General features: G+C 37.5%; 1 protein-coding gene across 12 annotated transcripts in view; it reads right to left on the bottom strand.

Moving 5' to 3' along the window:
- The window catches only part of ANK3 (ankyrin 3, node of Ranvier (ankyrin G)), a 307,389-nt gene that overhangs the window by 167,451 nt on the left and 122,405 nt on the right, over positions 1-17,533 (bottom strand). For all 12 annotated transcript variants that reach the window (XM_012723584.1, XM_012723582.1, XM_012723586.1 and 9 more), the window contains one exon: positions 4,931-5,029. In XM_012723584.1, the coding sequence (XP_012579038.1) occupies positions 4,931-5,029 (99 nt within the window). The remainder of the gene's footprint in view (positions 1-4,930; positions 5,030-17,533) is intronic.

Below are 17,533 nucleotides of genomic sequence, written 5' to 3'. Positions count from 1 at the left end.
CCATAAAACCTGCAGCTGTATTTCTCTAGTAAACTTTCTTTAAAATTCCAATTCTGGGTCTCCAGGGGCATCTGATTCTTTGTCCTACCTTCTCTCCCCTGCAACTTCCACAACTCTCCAAATTTGAGGATGGTGTCTTAATTTACTAACACTTCAGTGAATCTCTCCCTTCTCCTGATAGGACTACAAAAGTGGTAGACTAACTGTTCTTTCTTTATGGTGTTCCATAAGCCCCACCAGTCTTGTTCATTCCTTTTCATTCTTTATTTTTTTTCTTTTGTTCCTCTAACTGGATAATTGAACCACTTTGTCTTTCGGCTCACAGATTCTTTCTTCTGCTTCATTAACTTAGTATAGAAGTTTTCCATTGAGTTCTTTAGTTCGGTCTTTATGTTCTTTAACCCACCAGACTTCTGTTTAGTTTTGTCTCTCACATATTTGTTATGTATTTTCCCAATTTTGTTAAATTGTTTACCCATGTATCCTTGTTGTTCACTAAGCATAATTATTTTGAACGATTAGGTGATGACTATCTTGCCATTTTTCTGGCATCAGTTACCTGAAGTTGCCAGAGGTCTGTTGTGTTCCTTTGGTGTTGTCATATTTCTCTGACTCTTTGTGATCCCCACAGCCATGTGCATATGTCTATGCATTTAAAAGAGTCCTCTTCCATCTACCTCCACCCTCTGGTAGGACCAGGCTGGAGCATGCTGTGACCATAGACCTAGAGGTATAGGGCGTGAAATGCAGGGGTATGTGATGTCTCATCTGCTGAGGCTTTCAGTGTTCACACCATTAACAACTACCTGGTCCTTGGAGAACACTGCAGGGTGTCTTCAGTGACTGTGATGGAAGTTGAAGTTCTCAGTGGCACCTCAGGCCCAGTGACAATGGACTTGGGCAGGTAGTGGTGGTGGCTAAAGATGGTATCATGCAAGTCCTCAGCAGAGAAGAGAAGGCAGCTGCAGGTGTCTGTGTAGTAGCAGGGGCCAGTGGCACACATAGATACAGTGGTGGGGGCCAGGCCCGACAGGAAGGGGCTGGGATAACAGCAGCCCGGGGAAGGACCCTGCCTGTCTGCATGTATTACTATGGCGAGAGGGGCTTGACGATACTTTAGTGGGAGCCAGGTTGGGGGCAAGCAGGTATACAACTAGTCGCTAGCTGCAGGTAGGCCCAGAGAGGCAGGCCAATGACAAGAGAAGGCCAGTTGTGTTCCTGTGATTGCAGTGTCTTCACACTGTGCACGTGGCAGTGGATACCAGTCATGAGGTCAGGGATGTGCAGGGCCACAGATGGAGATATTAATGGCTGTGTGCTAGGTAGTGTGAGCAAGTGATGAAATAGCCAAGTTTAGACCAATAAGCAGCTATGTGGGCCTGGGCTCTTAGTGTGTATTTCTGTGGTTGAGGGTCTTTCCACAGCTGCTTGAATGACAGAGCCTGGTGCTGAGGCTGAGTCTGGGAGTGTTAGCCTCATATGCATGCACAGCAAGAGGGTCTGCCACGAGGATCTGGACTGGGGTCCTTCACTTAAGCAGCCACAGAGGCCTAAGCAAACTGCTTTGCAAATTCTGGGTCCCAGCTGGGAAAAGGGTGGCTTGAGTGGGCAGGAAACAGGGACAGAATTGAGTGGCTGGTACCTCAAATATGAATATCTATGGAGGAACAAAAGCAAACCCAGTGAAATCCACAGGGGTCTGTGGCAGCTATGGTAGCTAACAGTTACCCTAGTGGTAAAAGCTAGAGTCTTCTGCAGAGTCACTCATTGGAGACATGGTCCCTTCTGCTGTTTTGCTGTATGTCTAGTCCCTGTTCTTCCTTCTTCTTTCCAATCTCCACTTATCTCAGCTCTGCCAGTCTCTGGATTGGGGGAAACTGAAGTGGGATATTGTGCAATATCCTGAAAGTATGGGGAATCTGGTTGCTCTCCTCTTGTCCCTTTACTGACGAGGGGAACTCTTTCTATGGGAAGTTCCCTCTAGTGCTGAACTGTGCAGGTCTGGGGAATGAGATGCTGCAGGTAAAATAATGCCATTTTCCTGCCCTTTTGGTGCAGTTATTCTTAGGACATTTGTTTCATTGAATTGTTGAAGTTTCTTAAGTGGACTTCTGAGCTCTCCCAGAACTGTCCTTGCTCATCAACAGCTAATTTTGCATTTTTGGGGGCTCAGAAGTTGAGGACTTTGACTTCACCATTTTAGTGACATCGTCCTAACAGGTAAAAAAGCACCATACCATATAGTAACTATACTTAAAGCTACAATATCCATCGTCTTTCTGGCTGGGAGAGATTGTGAAACAATCAGAAACAACTCTATCAGTCCTGGGAGGGAAATGAAGACTCTGGAGGATGAATTTTTCCCAAGCCTTTGTTTCATCATTTGCTGGCCACACTTAGGATGAACAATATGGCAGCAGCAGGGTAAATTAAATTCACTCTCATCCTGTTTGCCCAGCTGGTAAGATCATGTTCAGATTCAACTTAAATTTCTTACCACAAGTCAAGTATACTCACTCTCTTCAAGTAAAGGCCTCCTGTGTGCTTCCCACACGGGTTTAAGACACAGCACTAGCAAACCATCACTGGTCACTGCATTATTAATGCCATCATCCCCAGCCAGGAAGGTGATCCACATAGCATAACAGACCTCTCCTGTCTCAGCCGCTGCTCCCTACAACAGTGTATTTCAGACAGTTTGCCTGTTCTGCTCCCCACTCTGTCTCTGGTGAATTCTCTCTCACCCTGCACCTTCCCTAAAGCAGTCATAGTGTCAACATAACAACCAGCTACCCTGTAGGAGACAGAAAATTTTCTAAGTGCTATTGCTTTGGTAGTAAAAAACTTGTGTTCATGAAAAAATTCTGTTTTGCAGCTTTCAGAGATTTCTGGCATTTGAGTTGGTTTCCTCCCTTTCACCCTCATACCCAATCACTACTAGGTCATTTTGGCCAAAGAGAAGGGAATCTTTGATGAGTAAAAAAATACAAAATAGTTTACATACTTTGAGTATGTACTACACGTTCTTGCAATTAGTCTGCCAGGAATTCAGCCTGTGCCCATTTGACAGACCCCAAACCCCAAATAACACACACACTCCCTCCGTCCCCCTCCATGTAGCACAATAGAAGAATGACGGGCTTTTTCTATTCTCCATTTCTCCATGTCTTCCTCACACTCAAATGTCATTGCCATCACACAAAGAAAAACACTCAATCCTAGTTAATACTGAATGGTTGGCAAAAAGGATCCTACATCTTGTTTAAAATAAGGCAGCCTTTCAGAACAGGGAGACAAAAGTGGCAAAGAAACAATTGCATACTGAATTTGCCTATGTAACCAGAAGGGGCTTGGGGTTTTTATCCTGGCTGTCCCCTGGGGTGCGATATATACACACCCCTAAAGATGGGGCCTGAGTCCCTATGTAGTACTTTTCCCTTCTGTAGTAAGTGTTTGACAAATGGTGTAAAATGATTGGCAAGTAAATTTACTGTTCCTGTCACTAGTGATTAATATCGATAGAGGGAGAGACAGGCAGGTTATTTCTTATATACACACCCACTAAACACAGTTGGTTATCCAGGTAAACCTCATCAAGATACTCTTTTCTGCTTGCCTGCAGTAGTCCAAGTAGTCCACACATCTCCTCATAAAATTCTCCCTATTCACAAATGACTCTTACCCTCCACATGGCGATCAAGTGGCTGAATCAATACTTCCCTAACTTTTGCCCCTTATAGTCTCTTTAAATAGCCTGTACATAGCCAAAGATCTTTGGCATTTAAAGCAATAGTCCAAGCATTTTACATATACCAGCAATTGCTTCTTATTTAATAGGAAGAACTCTAATAAAAGATTGCTATTCAATTTATTCCCACCAGTCAGTCTTTAAAGGGTTAAGATTCTTTACCACCCTCCATTCCTTTTCTCTAGAAAGTTTTTTTTTTTTTTTAAAGGTGCATACATGGTTTGCACATTCATTAGTAATCAGGAAAAGAAATCTTGGTCTACATGCAGTGGACTGCTTTAGGATCAGATATAGAGGCAAACCACCCATTAATTGCAGGAGGGCATGAACAGTAACTTATTTTCTTGCTCTGTCTCACCTTAGGAAAAAGCACACAACCATGGTGGGTCTAATTACAAAATGGGGAAAATCACAATAAATCCTTAGATAGGTGGAGGTTAATGGTAAGACATTGCATGAAATAGTCATCCTTTATCTTGCATAGGTTGTTGATTTTGTTTTATTGTAATTACATTGTGAATATGTAGAAGAAGCAAACCTACCATGTTCATATACCTCCTCCCATTTTTTTAGATTTATTTTTTTTGTGCATACAAGACCTGGAGTGTAGGCCAGAGGTCCAGGGGGGTGAGAAGATTCACCAGAGGCAGAGTGGGGAGCAGAACAGGCTGATCTACTGAAATTATACTATTAAGGCGAGCAGCAGATGAGACAGGAGAACACTGTGCCATGAAGCTGCTGGTCAGCTCCCGGCCCAGGGACTGGACTGATGTTGCCGTGGCTGGCGAGAGTGAGACTTGACCCCTGTGCCACTAGGGTGGTCCTATCTGTCGCCTTCTTACCAAACTACCAGATCTGTTTTGAAAAACCCTGTCATTTTTACTATCAACCTGACCAAAGAACTTTACCAAGTATTGATAAAAACTCTTGAAAATGTAACTCAATAGAACTCTGGACCTTCAACCTTAGTTTCTAGAATACCACACACTATTTAAATATATAAACAACATTTACAGATAAAAATTTGTCACCCCATTTTCAGAAGACATTTAGCAGTTATTTCCCATGAGACAAAAATGAATGAAATAATAAAGCCAGTGTCAAATCAGTGCAAAGCTATCATCGTAAATATTGCATGTCCTGAAAATAAATACAAATGTGTACATAAAATGTCTCTCTTACCCTTGTTTTGGCATCAATTTTAGCTCCTCGATCAAGCAACAGTTTAACCATATTGGCATTTCCTCTTTTTGATGCAACATGTAAAGGGGTGATGTCATTCTGTGGAAGAACAGATAAAAAAATACAGTTGGTGTCCTCAGTTTAACCAAGACATTGCTTCGTATACCTCCCCCACATGTCCTCATTCTTTTCCTTGCTGCTTCTAAAAACCATCTAGTGTGATCAGAGTGCTTCTCAATATTTCTCTCTGCCTATAATTGCAAAACACAGAAGTGGGATGAAATTCCAAGGCTATATTCTGCAGTGCAGGGTTCACTTCATTTGCTTGAGGTGACTGACGAAAGAGAGCATGATTTTTATTTACTTATTTTTTGCCTTTAAAATTCTGTATTTCAACTCCGTGTGTCTCCCTACAAATTTGTGTGCTGCATATTGACTAATGAGTGGTTTTCTAAGAAGTGGCTGATTAAGTCAGCCCAGACTGAGTTAAAGCCATATCCTATTATTCAGAGCTTCCCTGGGTTCATTTGAGCATGTGATGCCAACATAAATAAGAAATCTGTCAGGATTGTACATAGTCAGAAGATTTCCTGTGGATGTTGGGATAATATGCATTCACATGCATTTGGTAGTAATGTCACAGAAATCTGACTGTGGAGTTTTCTTAAACTTCTGTTAGCAACATGCCATATTGTTTAGGATAATCTGAAATTTCAATCATGATCTAATACCACAGTTCTTTCCTCCCTGCATTTTATAGGTATTCAGATTATTTCCAGAATGCCAACGAAATGTGTGTAATATAGTGAAAACCATTCTTATTTTTTTCTTTATTATGGAATAGTAGCAATCCAGAATTAAGGTTTCTTCTCACAAAAGTGAATTATATGAATGATGAGCTAGGATCATAAGGGGTTATAGTTTTGTCATTTGAGAGCAGAGACAATAGAATAGCTACCAGATATTGCTAATTTTAGGCTAATTTTAGTATATTGCTAGTGTTAGGCACTATTAAATGCTTTCCTATCTTATTTAATTTTTATAATCCTCATAATGCATATACAATCTGAAATAAAATGTTCATTCTTCAAATGTAAACACAACTAGAAAAGCCAGGATTCATTTAAAATCTAACCCAAACTTATTCTTTGTAAAAGAAACACTTTGTAATTTTTTGAAAAACAAAACTGTAGGGAAAATAATGAATTCTCACTATCCTGGTTTAACATTTATAATCTTCTGCAAATATAATTTCTTCTATACCTCCTACTATTTTTTCTTAGAAGGAAGTTTAAGAAGAGGGAGAAAATCCTAGGAATCACATTATTTTGCCTACAAATACTGCAATTAACGATCACTGACAATTAAGGATGTTTTTAAACAAATAAGCAGAGTATCATTATCATAACTGAGAAAACTAATGCCTTCATAACGCCAAGGCCCTGTCAATAATCAATTTCTGTCATCATCTGTAATTATCTCAGTTGGAGAGTTCAAATTAGAAGCTCCCCATTTTGCATTAGTTTGAACTGTCCTTTAATAAGTCTCTTTTGATCTTCACAGGTGCCAAACTTCACCTTTCTTTCCATGTCTACATATTTCTTGAGGAAAATGGGCTCATTTATTGTAGAGAATTTTCTACACTGTGGATTTGAAGTTAGTCCAACATGTTCATTCCCCCTGTTACTTTCTATAAATTTTTTCTAGTTAAATGTCTTTAGTCATTCTAAATCCTCTCATTTGAAGAACGCTATCTCTCTTTATTCTTGGACCCAAAGCTTAAATCAGTGATTCAGGAATTCATTAAATAAAAGAGACAACTTTGAGTTATGGTAAGTGTGGATAGGACCACATCATTGTTCCAGATTGGGGGTAGGTGACCATTTTTTGCAAGAAACCACATTAACAAGTAACTTTGTTGGTTTTACAATCTCTACTGCATAATCGCTGTGCCATAGCTGTATGAGAGCAGTCTCATATTAATCAAATTGCTGAGAGCAGTCAGCAATTTGGAAAGAAGTAGAATGGTTATATTTCAATAAAACTTCATTTACAAAAACAGCTGGTGGGCCATGTATGGGCTGGGGTCCTCACTGTCCCAGACCTACCAGTGTATGGCTGAGGGTTTCAACAGTGCATAACAGGTTATAAAAGAGGAATTAAAATGACATATGAAAATATAAAAATTATAAAATGGTGTGTATTTTGGTCCTCTTTGGTAGGTGTAAATAAAGGCTTCCAGAAGAAAATACACTTCCTGAGGACTTTTCAATTGTCTGGCTTATCTCTGTTGTCCAAGTGCAGTTATGTGTCGCTCTGAGCACCCAAGCAGAACCATGGGTGATTTCTCGCCCTGAGACAGCAGGGAGAGTGTCAGGTTAGGGCTAGGAAACAGTCTAACAGAAGAGCTTACTGAGCCCACAGTGGGGTATGACACAAAAACCTTCTCACTTCCCAGTGTGACTCAGGGCTTACATGCTATTCCCCTTTAAAATGTTCCCTTGCCAGGTTTAGAGGGACTTAATTAACCTTTATCTCAAGTAGGCTAATTTTAGTGAGAGGAAGAGCTCAATTCTAATTTTGCTCTCTTACATATTCATGTACTCGCTCTCATACTGTGATATGTAGATGTCAAATGGGTGCCTTGAAAGCTCCCACATTATTACACCTCTCCGACCCTTCCTAGAGGAATGTTTTGTGTTTCTACTGCACTTAAAACGTGTTGTAAAGGGCTTATACTTACATCATTTCATTTGATCTTTACATCAATCTACCAAAGTAAGATAATTAGCTCTATTCAACAAATAAAGCAACTGGTCAATATTTTATGAACAGACAACTAATTAAGGAATGAATCAAGATTAAAATTGAATTTTCCAGATCTTTGGGCAGTGATACTTTTCCTCGGGATCATAATGCCTCTTTTTTTTTTTTTTTAAAGATTTATTTATATATTCATACAGAACTAGGGTACAGGCCAGAGATGCAGAGGGTGAGAGGATTCATCAGGGACAGAGTGGGGTGCAGAACAGGCAGATCGACGAAGTACACTGCTGAGGGGAGCAGCGGGCGGGTCAGGAAAGGTCTGCTGCGCCATGTGGATCTCCCATGGGGTAGGCGGGAATTGAACTCATGAGGAAGTGGCTTAAGCTTCTTAATGCAGCGCTTTAACCCGTTGCGCCACCAGGGAGGGCCCATAATGCCTCTTTTTAAAGACAATTGCTTCTCATCTCTGCTAAATGGGGCTTCTGGGTAACATGCTTTCTCATTCCTGAATCAGGTAGTGACTACTTTTGTAAATCAGGAAAACATCAAATAACAAGTGGTACTTTTGAACCACTCATCCATCCATCCATCTATCTATCCATCCATCCATCTATCTATCTATCTATCTACCTACCTATCTAACCAGTAGAAATGTTTGACACCCTACTATGAACAGGCCCAGTGTTGTATTTCCATTGTATAAGTGAGCAATGAAATTATGCAACCCCAACACATCAAAAGAGCCCTAAGATGTTAAGAGACAGAAAGTCTGTTTATGAGACCCCTTGCTTGCTGCTGCTGAAATGTGAATTTGTACAAACTTTCTAGGATAGAATATAGCAGTATAGGCAAGAGGGAGTAATCAAACTATAATTGGTCTTACACTATATATAAAGTGCTAAAACATTTGAAGGAGATTGTGATAAGTGCATAATATAGGAAATAAATATAGTTAAACAAAAATCATGAAAATTATGCTCTTATTTTTATACATGAATACATTCTACACATTCTATGAAAGCCATGGAGATCTTGACCCAAATGTTCACAATTTATCTCAATGGTGAGATTATAGAAGATTTCCATTTTGCTTCTTCACACATTTCTACAAAAAATTCTACTGTGTACACTTGTACAATGTTCAGAAAATGACTTTTCTTTTTAAACACTGCCTAATTTGTGCCCTTCACCACCATCTCTATCTCAGGTCTCATGATTTGCATTAGTTTACTCTTATAGTCATCAGCAGATTTTACTTATTAAATTTCCTAAGATTTGAACTTTGAAGCAATCTATTATGCCTGGGAGTATCCGATAGGTAAATTATGCTATTTATTTTACCCTATTAATGCAGAGATGTGGTTAGGATTAATAAGAGATGTGGCTATACACTTTGTATAAGCAGAAAACTAAAAACGGTGACTAGACTTCAGTCTAGAGTTTTGAAGTTGACTGGCATTTAATACAAACAACACAAAGTAATACATGAGCATTTAGAACTTTTGTTAACTGGAGTTCTTAACTGAGTTAATTCAGTGGAATCACAGGTTTTATAGATATGCAGGAGACTAGGTTAAGGAGGGAGGCTAAGTGAGTTGCCTGGAGTTACAAAGTTTGGGAATTTCCCAACTTCCAGGTATAGTCCTTTTTGTTATACTAAACTCTTAGGTCTTATTGAAAAGCCACTATTTTCATCCTCACCACAACAGAACTTTATAATGCTTTTATCTATCTATAATGTAAAAATTATTCACCCCAAATAAATTTATCAAAATAAATTATTACCCTCTAACATCTTAGAGTATGAATGATAAACCAATGCTTTCCTTTCTCTAGTAATTATTTCTCTTCAAATCTTTTTTGGAAGGTGGTGGGAAAGTCAAAAAGCAATCACTTACAGACACAAATACATTTACAAGTAATAATGAAGGACATTGGCAATATTTATAGGAAATAGTAACAAGATATGGATAGTCACAATTTCTTAAATGCTTGGGCCAAGTCTCTAAAGTAACAACACAGGTCATTGTTGTACTTTCTAATGAGTGGTTTGTGTACTCACTTTAGTCTGCCTTCCAGTCCTTTTCCTTTGCTGTCTATTATGATTTTCAGTAACAAAAACAAATAAAACCCTTCTTTTAACTCATATATTTTTATAGCATTGTTCATTTTTGTAGAATGTATGCTTGTACACTTTCTCCTTTCAGCTGTATAATTCATACTCTGAAGGTACCAACCACTAGTGTGAGGGAATAAAGACTTCAACTTACAACAGGTTTTGCTATGAACTTTTAGGAAAAAGAAATCACCCAGAAGAAATTAAGATCGCTCAGACTTCAAATTCAGTATATTCTACTTTAATTTCACTATACCTTCATCAGTATGACTGTTTAAATTCCTATCACTCTAACAATAAAAACTAGTATTTTTTTCCTGGATCTTAAACTATAAGATTAGCTAATCAAAGAAGGAACTTTTAATAATAAATTTAAGGAGTGGGCAATTCTATCTGAGTTCTAATTTCATTTTAACTCCTATTGGTATAGGAGCAGTCTAGCCTGATATTTTTACAGACTCTTATCTCCACACTGAAAAGATCTTAGGCCTTGAGAACTACAACTCCCAGCATGCCATGAACATAATTTCTGAATAGAGGGCTGCTGGAAACTAGGGGCAGAGTTCAGTTGCCATATTTGACTTTCAATTAAACACATTCATGCTTGGTCTCTCTGTTTTGACTTGGACTCTGTTTTGGACTTATACCCTGTTACTGCTGGAAGGAGACAAAGGAAAGTAAAAGAAAAACATGAAGAGACACTTGAAATAGACATTTGGAAGGGACACATGGTTGCGGGACATGGGGGGAGGCTGTGCCTGGTTCTTGGCAGAGGTGATGGTAGCCCTTGTCTTGACTTCATGTTAGATTATGTATAATCTGGATTTTGAGTCTCTCCTTCCATCTCACCTCTCTGACCCATTTCTTATCCTTTCATGCCAGGAGATGCCTGAAACATGTGGCAAGATTTTGGTCCCCATATCTCCATTTTGAGCCAACACTGTTTGGTTAGGTATTTGCCCACGAGGGAATATGTCATTTTCAGTTTTATTAGGTATATCACTTTCTTTTCTTCTCTCTACTAAATCTATTAAAATTCTATCACAATCAGAGTATGCTTCCTTTCACTTTGTGTACACAGATGGCAAAATCTCTCTTACAGCATGTACCCCTTAACAGTTTGGGATCTCTGGATGTTCTTTGGTGATATGTTAACATTATCTTAACATAGGCCTAATAAAAAGTACATTTTGTTGGAAATGAGAAAACCACATTCAAATTCTTACTCTTTAATTCCCAATTTCCTGACAGATCATATTATGAGCTTATATTTTCCTTTGTATAACGAATGAGAGCCCCCAGTCCCTCTATCACAGGACTTCCAAGAGGAGAGAGGAGATAATTCATGCCAAAAGAGAAAGAAAACTTAGTTATTCATATCTTATGTCACTGAATCCACACAGTAATTTTAGGACAAGGGGTTATCTAGCATATTTTCCTGTACTTTACAGAAGAGGAAATGAAAACTCAAAAATCAATTAAAAACAATACAGTAACAGTCATAAACTAGAGAGATCCTACAGGGGAAGAGGACAGAGAGGGATCAAAAGGAGTGAGGAATGTGGGGGACAATGGTGATGATGGGAGGGGGAAAGAGGAAGTCAACACTGTTATAAAATGAACAATAATGTACATAGGTACATAAAAATAAAAAAAATAACTTGATAAATGTGACAACACAACCATATTTTTCAGACTCCATAGTACATGTTTCGTTCACTCAAATATGCTGTTCCCACACTCCTAAGCAATATAAACATACAACCCATCCCAACTGTTAAGAGAAGTTTTGGAACTCAGTGTGTTAAGAGATGAAGTATTGTGCTTAGGTAGTGTAATAATTAAGAGCTAAGACTCTGGAGTCAGGCTGCTGAGATTCAAATCCCCAGCCTGCACCATTCTAGCCATAAAACCTTAAGCAAGTTTACAGATTTCCTATCTGTAAAATTAGGCCAATATAATAATATCAATACTATAGATATGTCACAAGGAATAAATGAATTAACAAGCATACTCTTAAGAATGGGGATATTGAGGGGAAAAAAAAACTGTAAGAGTGTTACCTACTATTTGTTTTGTTATTTATCATAGGGACATTAAAAAATGTCTGAAATGACAATTGACAACGATACTATGAAAAATTTGGGCAGAAAAGATAGGTAGATCTGGAGCAACTAGGTACCTCAAAGATGTTTAAATGGACAAAATTTAGAATGGCTGGATGCAAAAGGAATCAGATGTGTCCAGTGTTGAATCTGGGAAAACTTCAAACGGCCTGGGGCTGGGATAAGTAACAACAGAGAGGAAGGGGAATAAGGGCTGTGGTGATGGCTAATTTAAGATGGTACCTATGCTATGTAACATGATAAATGTGATAGAACATGATGGAAACATGTGAGCGTCACATTTCATAGAACTTCCAGGCACTTGGAAAGACAACTACCTCTGCTGAGAAATGGTGGAATTCCTCATTGATTTCCTCCCTTTCTCATGTTTCTGAAAACCTAGCTACTAAAGCAATATCCAAGTTCCTTTAAGATGCTTTCCACAACTCCTTAAAAGTGAAATCAAGGTCTTTTCCCACCTTATTTGTGAAAAATGGCAGACTTTTCATGCCATTTAAATATATAGAGAGTTGTTGATTTCTCATGTCTTTTATATCTCATCTCTTTTTCTTTAAAATTTCCTGGGTCAGTTATCACTAAGTGAAAGAATGAGTGGATGGCATTCAAAATCTTTTGATAATGAGGAACTATGCCTATTTTAGTTTCCTGCTATCTCAAATTGAATATAAATTCTAAATCAAAGTTGAGCAAAAATCTGGTAAGTTCTGATTTTTTGTTAGTTGTAGTAATGTAGCTATTATGGTTTTAAAAGAGTTACTCAAAGTGATAAAACAAGATATTTAAGGGGAAGGCTTCAACATGTTAATAGGTTGCACTCAGAATACACATTTTAATATTTGTATATTTTTTCACTCTATTTTCTTGTACTTTAGCAATTTCTTATGGCAAATAGAAGTAAAACTAATAATTAGGTCAGAGAGAAAGCACAAGAAAGATAATTAAGTTATGTTTACTAGCTTCCTTATTTGCTACTTTTGAACAGTCTTCTAGCCTCTGAGAGGAGTGGCTGACTGAGGATGAGAGTAAGGACACTAATCATGCTGTTTTGAAGTAAGAAGAGCCCAGAGTTGAGAGCAATTAGCTCTCTGTCCCTTCAAATCCCTGCCTAAAAACAAGGCATACATGTCCACTTCTCCAATTGTGTAGAATTGTATACCACAGAAACAGTAGGACTCTTAACTATTCATCAGTGTAGGATACCTGCATCTGGATAACAAACATTACTAAATCACTCTTTCCTTCCAATATCTTCCCATGACCATCCTGTCCCAAAACTGACCATCATTAGAAGACCAAACTCCTTACTTTTGCTTTCCAAATTTATTACCCAAATGTTGTATAAGCACCTGCTTCTAACCATCCTTAAGTGTTCGGTTTTCTGTAAAGAATTGCACATGCATACATAGTCAGCCCTTTCTCCCATTCATCGGTCTCTTTAATTTGCACCATCCCAACTACTGAATCTAAGAGGGTGGTTACATTTGTTAATCATCAGGCACAGAGTAAACAAAAAATCTGCACAAAGTGAAGAATGATGCAAAAAAAAAATAAATTAAAACATGTAAATTGACCTGGAAAACAATAAAAGGAAGTAACATTTACCAGTCATAAAGAGCTTGATAAGTTACAGAAAACTACAGACACAATTGTTCCCTTCAATTTCTCTGAAAAACATTTTTTGAGTGATCTGCCCCCCTCACTGAAAGTCTTTTTGATGGTTTATTTCTATACTTACTGAGATAAGCTCCATGTACAAATCATAAGGTATACCATTTTAAAGTGTATAATTCAGTGACTCGTAGTATCTTCATGAAGTTATGCAATCATCATCAGTATCTAATTTTAGAATGTTTTCATCATCTTCAATAGAAATTTAATACCATTCATTAAGCAGTCAGTTGCTATTATAGCAATCACCAGCTCCAGAGACCACAAATCTCCTTCCTATCCCTTTGGATTTTCCTGTTCTGGAAATTTCTTATCAATGGACTCATAATTTGTGTTCTTTTGTGCCAGGCTTCTTTTTGTGACTACATGCTTTCACGTTTTATTAGGTTGTAGTATGAATCAATACACAATTCCTTTTTATGAGAATGCCTAATTTTTCAAAAACACTTTAAGACAGTTATCAAATATATACAAACGTCACTTTCAATGACAGAATATGAGATTTCAAGTACACAGCCAGGAGAATCTCAAAGGACTCCCTCATAGCCTGTTAAGTTAATTTCTAAAAAAAAAAAAAAAAAATCAAAACTATTCTTACACTTCTTTTTCCTCATGAGGCTTTAGTTAAATTCAACAGGTCATTTTAGATAGTCTTTTACTCTTCTCCAGTTTCACTAATGGTTCACTTATTCTACACCAACTTTTCTTTGTGTGCCTTTAGACAGTAAATTAAGTCCACAAAGGTCTTGTTGAGATTAACAATAAAGATGTTGATATCACTGACATACTGACATTTCCTCTACTTCACCCCTTTACCAAATACACTAGACATATCCCATCTGGTTTGACACATGAGAGTACTGGGCTCCCCTCAAAGCTGCAGTAACTGAATATTTAGTGTTTGTTGTAAAATCAGCTCTGGTTATCTGCATCTCAAATGCCTAAAATCTTCCAGAGATTTTTTTTCTTTAAGGAATTATATGAGACTGTTTACCACTAATACTATCAGAGGCTTTCACTTGGATTCATAAAAGATGCTTCATCAACAATGTAGTAAGCCACTGTTGATCCTCTCCCTACTTTCCATAAGTGACTTAGTAGCTAGAAAAGACAGAACATTTAGAACTAATAGGATTCATCTCCACTCCCCACCTTGGCCATACTCATAAGTCTTGCTGTCACCAGAGGAGCAGAACAACTGAGACTCAAGCTGGTGTAGACTGCTCCCCTTGATTAAAAATTGATTTTCTGCCCTGTAACACTGCTTATTACAGTTCACTAGGTCTTTGTAGATATCCCAGCTCTGGACTTTCTAGCTGCATAGCATGTAGCTTTTCTAGCTTCTCTTTGCTCACCTGTGAGTTTGAATTAACATTTATTTCATGAGATATGGTAGAGATGATGGAGATTACTTTGCAGAGGGCTATATAAAGAGTAAGCCTCAATTGATAGTTTCGGGCTTTTAAATTTTTTAAGTTATGTTCTCACATTAAGTTGCTAATCTAAGCCAGCAGGTATCAAGGCTTTTGTGTGTTTTTTTTTTTAAGGAATTATTTTTCTCACAGGATGAAAAGGTATTTACTATTTCAATCTTCAGTGGCATTGTATATGGAATTTCTCATTATATATGGAATTAAGGAATCCTTAAATTTATACTAAAACATATATTTACTTTGTTAATATTTATTTATTTATACCATTGTTCATTTTTGTATAATGTTTGATTTCTCCCCTCAGGTGTATTTATTTCCTTGACTCCATTTTGGTTTCCCTATATTCCTCTCACAAGTGAAACAATGGATTTTTTTAGCCTTCTGATTATTTCAATGAACATAATCCCTTCCAACTCCTTCCACACTGCTGTAAATGTCATGAGTCTATCATTTTTATTGCTGAGTAGTATTCCATCGAATATATATGCCTCATCATAATACCACAGTCAAGTTTTTTGGAGGCACTTAGGTTGTTTCCATACTTAAACTACTGTAACTAGTACTGCAATAAATAGGAGTGTAGGTTTCCTTTTAAGGTAACTTTTTTGTGTCTTTTGGGTAGAGTGAAATTGCTGGGCCATATAGCTCCATTAAAAATATGTATTTTAGGCCCACCCTGGTGGCACAGCAGGTTAAAGCACAGCACTAAGAAGTTTAAGCCACTTCCGCAAGAGTTCCATCCCCACCTGCCCCAGAGGTGACCACATGGCATGGCAGACCTCTCCTGACCCGCCCGCTGCTCCCCTCAGCAGTGTACTTCTTAGTCGGCCTGTTCTGGTCCCTGCTCTGTCTCTGGTGAATCCCATCACCCTCCACATCTCTGGCCTATACCCCAGTTCTGTATGAATAAACAAATCTTTAAAAAAATGCATATTTTAAAAGTCTATGTTGAATACCATTAAGTAAGCTACAATCAAGAAAGAAATTAAGAAGTGTTGAAAAGATGTAAAACAATTGGAAGCCTTACACTCACTTGGTGGGAATGTACAATAGTGCAGCCACTGTGGAAAACGAGTATGGAGATTCCTCACAAAGTTAAATATAAGCTTATTATATGACCCAGCAACTTCATTTCTGGATTTACATATACGTAAGAGTTGAAATTAGGGTTTCAAGAAGATGTCTGATTGAGCCTTACTTGCCTGACTTCAAAAGTTGTGCTGGCTCTTTCCAGTGTGTCATGCAGGAACAAATATATCCAGTTAGGGAATTTTTTCTTAACTTGGGCAAACATTAGCTCTAGGTAAATGTCAGTTCTTGCTCTGAACACAACAGTCTCAATCCTGAAAATGCTGCTGACATTAAATTCCAACCAAAGGGAAGAAATGTATCTCAAAGGTACTAAGTAAAAATATTCTATGCCCCAAAGAGTGACAAGTTCAAAGTTGTCATTTTACATAAGAACTATCCAAGGCTTTCACATTTCTTGTAAGGTGTCCCTATTAATGTTCACTCAAAGGAAGCCTGCTATCTGTGTTACAATATGAACATCTCTCACTAGTGCTCTGTAAGTAGAGAGACATACAGTAATTGAAACAAAGAACTAACTGTTCAATTAGAAGTTCAATTGCTTTTGGCTAACAAGTTGCTTAAAAGTTTTGAATTATTTATTCCATATGATTCAATTTGTTATTCTTTTCAGTATTAAGATATTTGGAAAATCCATCTAATTCAAAGAGAAACACGCCCCCTCATGTTCATTGCAGCATTGTTTACAATAATTAGGAGCAGGAAACAATGTAAGTTGTCACTGACAGATGATAGGATAAAGAAGATACAGTATCTTAAAACACAAGAATACTACAGCTATAATTTGACATTTGCAATATGAATGGACCTAGAGGGTATTAATCTTAGTGAACTGTCAGATGGAGAAAGAAAAACATGGTATGATTTCATAACACGTGGTACGTAGAAAAGTAAATACATGAATGAATTAAAGCAAAAATAAAGTTTTAGATTGTAAAATCAATAGGAAGGGGAAAGAGAGGTGGGTATATCATGTAAAAGGGATCAATTTGATAATGGAGGATATAACTGGACTTCTAGTGAATTTAATGTTATATATACACATACTGGTTTTTAATGATGCACAACTGAAACTCATACCATAATGCAATTACTGTGCTGAGAAAATGAAAAAGAAATTGTAAATTATTTAAAATTTCAACTAAAAACCTATTAGTAGTTTTCTTATAATATTTCTAGTGAAGGCTCTAAACTTTAAGAAAAAGTTAAACTCAGTATTATCAAAAATTCTTTAAAACACGTTAAAGGGCTTTAGAATGAGATTTCCTACAGCCATTTCTAAAAATTCTGGAATTAAATTTCTGAGTTGATAATGTTTCTTCCCTGAAAATGTAAATTGCTCTTTTAAGCTTTTGAGATGTCAGTTAACTTGAAACTGTTTGTTTTCTAGGCATTCTGCCTTTAT

The sequence above is a fragment of the Condylura cristata genome, unplaced genomic scaffold (genome assembly GCF_000260355.1).
Source record: "Condylura cristata isolate star-nosed mole 26May11 unplaced genomic scaffold, ConCri1.0 scaffold00011, whole genome shotgun sequence".
Classification (NCBI taxonomy): Eukaryota; Metazoa; Chordata; class Mammalia; order Eulipotyphla; family Talpidae; genus Condylura; species Condylura cristata.
Note: the sequence above shows the minus strand (reverse complement) of the source record. Positions and strands in the feature narration are given on the sequence as shown.